This window comes from Aythya fuligula, chromosome 3, assembly GCF_009819795.1.
Source record: "Aythya fuligula isolate bAytFul2 chromosome 3, bAytFul2.pri, whole genome shotgun sequence".
NCBI lineage: Eukaryota > Metazoa > Chordata > Aves > Anseriformes > Anatidae > Aythya > Aythya fuligula.
In genome coordinates, this window is record NC_045561.1 from 56,311,219 (window position 1) to 56,322,016 (window position 10,798).

Genomic DNA, 10,798 nt, shown 5'->3' on the forward strand with positions numbered 1-10,798 from the left:
ATTCCTAGAAATCTAAATCATGCAATTCCGTTTACATAAGGAGGACTACTTTTGTGGATGAGGATTACAAAGCATTTATAACCCAGCCTTGTTTGAGACTGCTTAACTAACAGCTGGTGCTAAAAGGTTTTCTTGTAAATTTTCCAGAATTTTTCAAATATTCCTAAAAGGACCCTTCCTCTCAGCAGGATCTCAACTTCATCTGCTTTTCTACTGGATGAAAGCATCTTAAATGCTTCTTTCCATTTCCATTTCACATTTTAGTTTCCTTTTCCCTTTTACCTTTCCCTTTCCATTCCCTTTCCCTTTTCCTTCTCTTTCCCTTTCCTTTCCCTCCCCCTCCCTTCCCAAAGCTACACTTAATTCAAGAAGTAATGCTGTTCTTATTTCCTTCAGTGTTACAGGCCTCAGACTGTGCTGAAAGACACTAATGGATTCTGTTTGACTTTGCTGGTTCCTGTGATAAATTAGTGGGGGTTTGTTCATTGTCTTTGAGGAATTTGGAGAATCTGCTGAGGGGATAAGGTTGCACAATTTAACGGCCTTGGTAAGGGGGAGGATTAAGCGAACAGATAGCAGGAGGGGGTGTTGGGTAAACATCCTTGAGTGAAACAAGACTCTGTGAAATCCCTTACCACAAGACATCCTGTCGACCCCCCTCTCAACAATAGACTGCGCAGCCTCAGCCAGTTCGACAAGTCCCGATAAGCTGGAACTCGACTGCTGTAAAACAGCAACCCTGGAAAGGGAAGTTGCGTGCTGTTGCGGAGCGGAGACTCCCCAGCTGCCCAGCGCTGTTTTGCTTGTGTCTGCTTACTTGATTAATAAAATAATTTCAATAGACCAGAAAATTGTGTGGTCTAATTTATAACAGTTCCCAAATCTTTGTTAAGTAGTGACAGAGTCACTGCTCAGTGCATCTGGGGGAGGAATGCCCCTGGGTGAGTAACAATCCCAGGCACCAGTACACATTGGGGACCACTCAGCTGGACAGCAGCTTTGCAAAAAAGGACCTTGGAGTCCTGGCAAATATCAAGTTGAACTTAAGTGCCCTTGCTGCTAAGAAGGCTAACAGTATTCTTGGCTGTATTAGGCAAAGTATTGTCAGCAGGTCAAAGGAGGTGATCCTTCCTTTCTTCTCAGCATTGTTGAGGCTGCACCTGGAGTACTGTATCCAGTTCTGCCACCCATGCAGTACAAGGGAGACCTGAATGTACTGGAAAGGGTTCAACACAGACTCACCAAGGTGATCAGGGGGCTGGAGCCCCTCTCGTATGAGGAGAAGCTGAGGGAGCTGGGTCTTTTCAGCCTGGAGAAGAGGAGGCTCAGGGGGGATCTTATCAATGTGTATAAATACTTGACGGGAGGATGCAAGGAAGATGGATCCAGGCTCTCCTCAGTGTTGTCCAGTGACAGGAAAAGAGGCAATGAGCACAAACTGGAACACAGGAGGTTCTGTATGAACATCAGGAAGCACGTTACTGTGCAGTTGGCTGAACACTAGCACAATGGGCAGCCTAGTGTGAGTATCTCATCTTGAGCAGAGGATTGGAACAGAAGGCCTCCAAAAGTCCCATCAAAACCAGCCATTCTGTGATTCTATGTCTGAGTCTCTTGGCATATTGAGATTCAGAACAAAATTGTTCAGTTGCAGAAAATTATTAGCAAAGAAGAGGAGATTTTTTTTTTTTTTTTTTTTTTTCCTCTTGGAAATTGAGGGTATTTGAAAAACAAATGAAAAATAGCCGATTGTTATGACTGTAATTTGTCCATATTTTATGCAGGAAGCTATCTCCTCATTTCCATTTCTAAAATCTGATTTTTTCCATGACCTCACTTCAGCACAAGGAATGAAATTACTTCTAAGCTGAGGTACCTATTAGTCCTTAAAATGAAACTGTAGCACAAGAAAACATCTTGTTCTTGTCCAAACCTAGAAAAATACACATATTTCATTGAATGATTTCTGTATGCAGACTTCTTTTTAATTGTTACACTAGCAACTTAGTCAAAACAATAGCTAGTCAGATATGACATTGCAGAAAATTTGACGGGTCTAATTCTGCAGTCATACACAGGCAAACCTCTCACTGAAATCATGACTGGACCAAAAAAAGACTTCTTTTTTTTTTTTTTTTTCACACTTTTAAGCTTCTTGTGCAAAATGAAGTCATAAAACCCCTTTACTCCTTCAAATTGTAATTGTACAAAATTGGTAAATGCTTTGTGAAAGTGCTCCATTTTTCCCTTTAATACTGCATCTTAAACCATAAGTATATGTTCCAGCAAGTTACACACACACATAGAAAAAAAAACAAAAAACAAAACCAGAACAAAACAAACAAAAAACAAAGGAACCCTAAAATTTATTTTAAATTCAAAGGATAATGAAGGCAAGACATTCAAATCAGCATGAAGAGTACCATGCCAGTCTCTCACTTCTAAAAGGAGATTCACAACTAGCAGGTGACTACAGCTGGAATGCTGCACCCTAGGCGGATACCAATGAATGTGTTGTCACCACAGTGGATTGCAACAGTGGTGCTGCTTGGGAAAAATGTTTGAACAGTTTCTGATACTTAGAGAGTATCACATATTACTGATTAATTCTCAAACCATATGAACATGGAAGGGATTTGGAATAGCTTTTCTTGGCAGGCTGACAACCTTATTAACCAGTAACAAGCAAATTCAATTGCATATGTTAAGAAAAGTACCATATTCTATGAAGCTGTCAATAAAAATATGGATATAAATAACCTCCTCATCACAAAGACATTCCTCTGGAAGACAAATTACTGTAGGCAGCAGGTCATAAACATATTACTTGTGTGAATGTTATTATTATCTTTGTCCTATACGTAGAAACAAAAATTATTCACATAATGAGGTGTCTTTTAGATTGGAATTAAGTGTTAGATGACTTCTCTTTGGCAGTAATCATGAGTGTGATTCTCTTCTGCAATGCTGCATAGAGGACAGGAGATTTTTTTTTTTGTTATAGCTTTAGATCTTTATAAATATGCAGGTGGACAGGGTAATAAATGACTAAAAATGATTGACATCACTGACTTTTTATGAAACATAGCCTTCTAAATGTGATCTCAAAAAATTCAGCAACACACAAGACCAATGTAATCACAGTGAATGTGTATATAGCAGGAAGGAAAATTGTATTTTCAATGCCCTCTGGCACCATGCATGAAGTAATGTTAGATGTTTTATCAAGTGCTGCCACATTACACATGTATATTGCATTCACTTCAAAACCAAAAAGTTGAGTCTGAAGCCTAAAAGCCACAACTTCAAGAATAATCCTTAACTAAACAGAGAAGATATAAAAGATAGTGTAAAACATCTTCTGGAGGATGTTTTCCTGTTTGATGCTCTTACATGTGGCATAAAGGTGAAAAAACGCTCTGGGTGCCATTACAATCACCAGCTGTAATGCCCAGAATACCTAATCTGTAGCAGAAACATTGTTAGGTCATTTAAAACTGCATTAGGATAGCTAAAGTTGGCACATGCTGGAATAATCTGCAAGCCTGTTTTTTAAAAAAATCAAATGTATAAGAACATAGGTGACACAGTAAAGGTAAAAATCACTGTTATGTTTCAACTGGAAAAGCTCACTTGCTTTCTGAAAGGTCTGGATTGTTGTTATGAAGGACAGAAAGTACAACTCCATATTTAGTCACAAATGCAAGGTCATTGAAAGGAAAGTATCCATTAAAAAGCTAAGTGATAATTAGACCAATCAGTTAGTGCTTCTTATATGGAAAAATTATGTTTAATTTTTAGGAGTTTATTGTCTTAGTATTGGATCTCTACAATTAAAAAAAAAAAAAAGAGAGAGAGAGAGAGAGAGAATTACCTGAGGAATTTTATGGCTGAACTGGTTGTAACAGAAAAGATTAACCTCCCTGTCATCTGGGTCACAGCTGAAATGCAAGGCCTCATTTCCATAAACAGCAAAGCCCAAAACACAAGGAGAAACATACGGACTGAGCCAAAGCAAAGGGTGTGGAACTAGCCAATTACCTCAGTGGCCTGAGTTGCACATCACAGAGTTATTCAACATGAAAACAAAAATGAGCACAATAATTATTGTTGGAGGCCTACTTGCTCTTTATCACTATCCAAAATATTTATTTTATCCTCCCTGTTTTAAAAGGAAAGAGTTTGCCTGTGAAGGCAGTGGTAGCTCTCTAAAAAAATAATGGCTTAGAACAAGTTATTTTTGCTGCATGTTTTCTATAAACACTCATTTATCTAACCTTTATCAACTAATCTGTCAGTTTTACTACCCAGCCCACTCAAGTCTTTCTCCCCTGGCTGGGGGGACCCACAGCCCTAGTTGCCAGGTACCGATGGTCACACCTCAGCTGTAGGAGTCCCCCGGCACCACCACTTTCCCACCCCAGCTGGGATGCTGACAGGTTCAGTTTGCAGCATCTGGGGTTATTAAGTTAAAAGTATTTTATATTTAAAGTCCCATAAAAAAGAGGGATGTAGCCAAACTTGGAAGTTGTTGGTCTAAGATTAGCTGAGTGCTCAGTTATGAAGACGGTGAAAAATGCTTCTGTGACTGTGTTATTTACTACACGTCCTTTGTCAAGCAGTTAATTTATGTCTATTTATCTCTTGGAGGGCTGTAAAAGGTGTTGTGTTAGTAGTGAGACTGGGTTTTTAAATTTTTTAAAAGTGCTCTGCTGCATATAGAAAATGCTAATGCTTGTGTATATTACATCAGTTACAAACAATATCTCACAGTGGTATGTGATCAGCAATAAAATATTGTGCTTCTTAGGGTATGTGATGAACCTTTACATTTTAAAAAATGCAGTAATTACAATTGCTGTGCATTCTTTTTCTTCTGCTCATAATACATGTGGAGCTTAATTAGCATCCAAAGCAATTTCTATTGTTCCTGCAATACTATAAAATCACTAAATTAGCTCAGCATGCTGGACATATTTTTAATATCAGTAATATTTTAATCATTTAATTATTTTAAAATGTCAGTTTGCCATTGAAAACCTATGGTTGAATGTACTTTAAGAATATATGTAGTGGTATTTTTTTGCCTTTTAAGCAATGTTTAAAAAAGCAGTAATGGAGAAATCTACTAGTTTCTAAGCTGAGATAGATCTTGCAATGCTTTTTATTATGCTTTATATATAGTAGCCATTATTTTCATGTTAATCCATGAACATGAATCTTCAGTAAACACTACATTTGGTTAGGATGATTTTGATTTCATTATAGATAGAAGCAATATTTAAGGACACTTTCTGGGTAAAAAACTGCACTATACAAATGTTACTCTATAGCTTTTTGTTGTTAGTTGGAGATAAGATAACTACTTATCTGACTGAGTCACCTAATCTAAGACAATCAAATCATCTTTGTATGACTGCAGTAACAATACGGAAACTTGGATATCTGTCTTGTGATAAGATGCTAAGAGTTAGCTGGCAATGCTCTGCTCTAGTTCTGATAGCACATAATGACTACAGCTGAACTGAAATTAAAAATGAATTTTGGAGAGGCTGTCAAATAAGCCTGATACAAACCCCATGGGTGTCTGTGCTCGAACCCCACTGACTGTGATGAATGGGTCCATAATAAATCTGTCAGATTCTTAGAAGTGGTTCAAACATGTGTCGTATGAGCTAAAGTACAGGAAGCCCATTATCTTCCCACTAGGAGGAACGGAAAGCAGTGATTTTTCTTTTTGTCTTGTGTGTTCAATAATGTGTTTCATAACACTGCATTAAGAGGATGACTTGAGATGGGAGTAGTGTAAACTGGCATTGTGCCTTCTGAATACTGTCTGCTAAGGCAACTCAAATAGTTCTTTGAGACTTTCTTGACAGAAAATCTTTGTTGTTGTTGTTTTGAATTTGCAGGAGAGGCTTGCCTGTGGTTGTCTATTTCACATAGATAAGACAGAAGATGTTGGTATCCTTGTTTCTAAGTGTGTCTTTACCCTGTCTTGTAGCTTGAGGTTGCAACTCAAGAGTGTGCTCCTTAACCTTTTAATGAGTTTAAGTTCTACTGAACAATCACAGTTAATTAAAAAAAATGCACGCATAAAGATGCACTTTTGCTTGAAGTTTGATAGGGATGAACTAATACTTTAACAGTAAGCAACCAGTTCATTGCTTTATTAGTGTGTTAAATGTAATGACACATATTAACATTATGAAATAATAATTACAATGAAAGAAGACTTTTTGAAAATAAACTAGTAAGATAAGATTTTGTCTGCCAAAAGAGAACTCTCATGGCTAAACCTTGTAAAATAGCCTCTTCTCTCAGCTTTGGTTTGCAGAGTTCCCTGTGGATCAAAGCTTAGGGCCAGTGGAGGCCTCTGCTAGGTACAGATTAGTGCCTCCACTGCAATTCTGACCTGAGATGGAGGCTGGCTCACCTTCAGCTAGGCCAGGAGGCTCGTGGTATCAGTGACTTCCTCATTTCCTCCTGACTGTTTTATGTTTAGGCATGAAGAGCATTGGCAAGACCACATGCGTCTTACAGGATGTGTCAGGGTGCAAAGGCTGAGAGCTGAGAAGGATGGACAAAAGAGAGCCTGGGTTTATTACAGAAGGGTATGGCCTTAGCCATGGCACTCAGTCTGGGAAGGTGCATGTCATATGTTAAGTTTCTCCATCACAGCTTTTTTTTTTTTTTTTTTTTTTTTTTTTTATGAATACAAAATTTGTAACTGAAAAAGCATATTTTAAAAAGTTAAGAAATAGGCACAAAGAATCACTCTCTTGTTATCTTTTATACAGTCCTCATGTCCAGTAATCCAGTGTGGCTACTTCTTCCATTATCAGGAGTCTCAGGAGAAGAAAGGGCTGCATGACACATATCTGACATCATTTCTATTAATTAGCTTGCTGTTTAGAGCTTGTCCCTGGGCAGCCATAGTTGTATTTGGCATTTCTCTTTTGAACATAAACAGTTTGCTAGCTCACGCTGTTTGTGACGTTCCCTACACAAAACCACAACAATTCTTTTTAGAATAGTTCTTCCCACATCCATTTCTCCTAGGAAACCCATTGGCATTGCCTATGAGATGATTAACTTTCAGTGCTGTTTTACTAGTAAAAGAGTCATAGGAGTTTGATGTTTAGATGTCTAACCTTAGAGTTTGGATTCTATGCTAAGAGATGCAGCCTTAGAAGCTGAACGTTGTCCTTCTTCAAGGTTCCCCAGTATAGAGTATTACATATCCAGGGAGATCTTTGTCTCCATCCTCTCTCAAAGTCCAGCTACTGCTTGAGCTCCTTGAGATCCTGCTACCCACATAGAAGCAGTGGAAAAGCCTGTTATCTGTTCTGAAACCTGGGGAGAGAGAAAGTGATCTATTTCTACCCTTTAAATCATGTCCTCTTACTCCTTAAATAGATCCTCTGACTCAAGAAGCTGGAAGGTAATGGAAGTCTCTGCCAAAACAATCTCCCAAAAAGAAAGAAAGGCTATACTCATGTAACAAGAAAGAAGACATGACTTACTTAAGGTTATTATATATCCAGCTGTCTGGGAGAACTCACTCTGCACTACAATGCACTTTTCCCAACTGTTGGTCTAATGTCTGGTGCTAGAAACTTTTCCCAAAGGTTTGGTCCTTAATGCTCAGTGTTTTAAAGTCAAATAATAGTTGTTGCTTGTTTTTTTGTCTTGTTTCTTCTTCATGTGACTGATGATCAGGCTTTAAACATGATCACTTTCAAGGCTGTATTTAAATGCAGCTACACAGTTCTCTCACTCAGTTTGCAAGCCTGCATACTTAATTACAGGCTACTTACTGTAGGTAGTTTTAGTGGCAGATATACTTGGATCTTTGTGGGACTATGCCAAAGTTTTGTTTGATGTGCAAATTCCGCAATTAGCCCTTGGAGTATAAAGTGCCTCAAACTGCCTGAATACATGGGAAGGGAAACCTTTTCCCTGCTGTTAGCACGTCTCAGTAGAGGGCGTTGTGAGATTCGTGGGAGTTCTTCATTCCTACACAGACTTTTGGCATCCCTACATTTGGGAATTACTGATGAGGCAGATTTGCTTCCCACGTTTCCCAGTTGTCACAGTCCCTGCCCTGTGATATTGCACTCCCAGATATGCTCCCTCTGCGCTGCCTGATTTCAGTTTGTGCGCAGATTCTTTCCCACTAGGGAGACACACCTGCACTGCTCATTCTCTCCTTTGCTCTTGTGCTAAAAATTTGTGTCAATAGCTGCAAGATGAAGTTGTCTCTAGACTATAATCTGAAACAAAATCCAAAGAGATGGATAGATTTTTTTGTTTGAAAAGAGAATGACGAACAGTTTGCCTGTGAGGATCTAAATTCTGGCTGTTTTATGTCAGGGTCTGTGGAGCTTTTTCCTCTTCTTTTTGCCTCTGCAGGAAATTATATTCATGCTGTTTCAGTATATTCTCTTGCCTTTACACAGACATCCGCTGAATGACATTAGAAACATAATCTAACTTTCTGTTTCCTTTGAGCTGGAGACACTCATAGTCTCCAAATGTTATTTCCTTGCTGTTTAGAGTTCTGAAAACACAGAGTAGATACAATCAAGTGCTGGTGAAAATCAGTAAGGTATATTCCTGCTGAAAATGTTCCTAATTCTACCTAATTCTAAGGAATTCCATACTTCAGTCTGGATGATAGGTATAACTTACTTGGGTAGAAGAAAATTATCCTGGAGGACAGCAGTGGAGTGTAGTTTTCAGTGCAACAAAACCCAAGGGGTCTCACTTTTTTCCATTCAAGCTGCAAGTGAAGTTTATGCCAACAGAAGCTTTAAATTGTTCTTCTGTTGATATTCATGTAAAAAGACTCACCTTCTGGTGTTTTGGTAAATTGATATCAGATACATGTTGACTTTGAACTATGGGATATGGGAGTTACACTGATTGTTCACATACAAGCCCATTTTCAAATAATTAAGTGGAAGGACAACAGCTCATATTCTGGTCTTACAGGGTTAAAGACAAATATTGGATCCAACCAATGGAAATCAAAAAGAATGGTTCAGATTGCTTGCAGAAGCATGAATATTGATGTTCCTAGCAAAGTCTATGTGCACTCAAAAAAGCAGAGGATGCTTTTGTGATAATTTCCAAGCAAATTGGAAGGCTGCCTCAGAGGGAGTGTAGATGAATTTAATACAGTGTGGAGGAAAGCACTGTCAGTGCCAGGAATCACTTATGAGGGAGATCCATGACAATTCCTATTACCTGCCTAGTAAACATGAAGTCTCTAGCCTGATTATTTCCAAGCACTAGCACTGACTTTCCAGAAGATAAATCATACGCAGGCCATGTGTAACTGCACATATGTGGTACACCACTTCCGGTATTTCAGTGCTCATACTCATTCTCCCACTTCAGCAAGCCATCCATGCATTCATTTTATTTTTCCATATACCTGTCATAAACCTCTAGGGCTTCAAGAGAACTATTTCAATAATATGAGCAAGCAAGGTCACTGCAAACTTATACATCCTCCTTCCTGAGAAGAGGAAGGGCAAAATCAGTCCATGGATAATGTAACTGGCAAATGCTGTTATTCCTCTGTGTTAACTCTTTATCTTGAAAACTTGAGTGCAGTAGAACTGTTTGTCTTGCAGCATAGTTGCACTGCTACCTGAATTCATGGCTTCTGCTGGAAATAGATGGAACTGTTTGTAAAGTCAATATATGTACATGCACTAGGAAATAAAATATACTACCTCAATGAAAAGCAAGAGACACTTCATAGAAGAAAACGTTATTATCCATTCAGATATACAATTTGCATAAAAAGTGATAGATTATCTCATCAGCTTTCCCCATGTCCCTATCTGAGACTAATATGTGTTACAGTTTGTAGAGTAAACCCCAAAACTTTAAAGGTAGCTAATGTCTTTCAGTAGGAGCTGTTCAGAACCCACATATGGGTGACAGGAAGAAATCCCCTTCATCTCCAAGTCCCTTGCTCCTCGGTACCCTGCGTTTCAAAGTGCTGTGGTTTCAGCTGCGTGAACTGGGAAGATCCGTGCTTGGAAGACGGGTTTCCCGAAGGCGAGCCCACCTCTCACCCGACGCCGTGGCCAGCTCTCCGGCTTCCCCAGGCGGCGCCTCTCCGGGATGGCAGCGGCGGGGAGCACCGTCACCTTCGGCCCCTCCGGGGACATCCCCATCGCTCGGGGACGGGGACCCCCGCGGCTCCCCTCCACGCAGGGCCCTCCTCGGCGTCTCGGGGCTGGGGCGAGGGCACGAGCGCTGGCGGGAGGGCGGGGAGGCTCCTCCCAGCACCGGGTATAAATCGGGGCGGCGGAATAGGGAGCGGGGCTTGCTCTGCGCCTCGCCCCCCGCTAGGGAGCCAGCCGCCCGCCGCCGCCGTGGGGACAACAGCACCGGCGCCACTGGACAGCTCCGGAGGCTCCGCCGCGGCCCCGGGGGGCGGCAGCACCGCGCGGGGGGGCCGGGGAGTCCGGAGGGGCGAGGGCAAGCTGCTGTCGTGATGCCTCCTGCCGACCCCCAGGCTCAGGATCTCGCCCTCCTGCACCCCCGGGGAAGGGCTCGTCCGCAGAGCTGAAAGGCAGCGGCGTAGTTCTCTCTCTCTCTTTTTTTTTTTTTTTTTCTTTTCATTTTTTCCCTATTCCCCCCCTCCCCTTTTTCATTTTTTTTTTCTCTCTTTTTTTTTTTTTTTTTTTCTCCTTTCTTTCCCTCCCTACTCTGCTGGCAAATGGTGTGCCCTTCACATTTCTGAGCAGACAAACGCCAACAGAGAAAAACGGGG

At 40.5% G+C, this 10,798-nt stretch overlaps 1 protein-coding gene across 1 annotated transcript; it reads right to left on the reverse strand.

Annotated features, from left to right (window-relative positions):
* Nucleotides 1–3,064: 3,064 nt before the first annotated feature.
* Nucleotides 3,065–6,888, reverse strand: GJE1 (gap junction protein epsilon 1). The gene is given in 4 exon segments (XM_032183884.1): nt 3,065–3,460; nt 3,875–3,987; nt 3,990–4,050; nt 6,799–6,888. Coding segments are annotated over 4 exon segments (660 nt in total).
* Nucleotides 6,889–10,798: the final 3,910 nt, after the last annotated feature.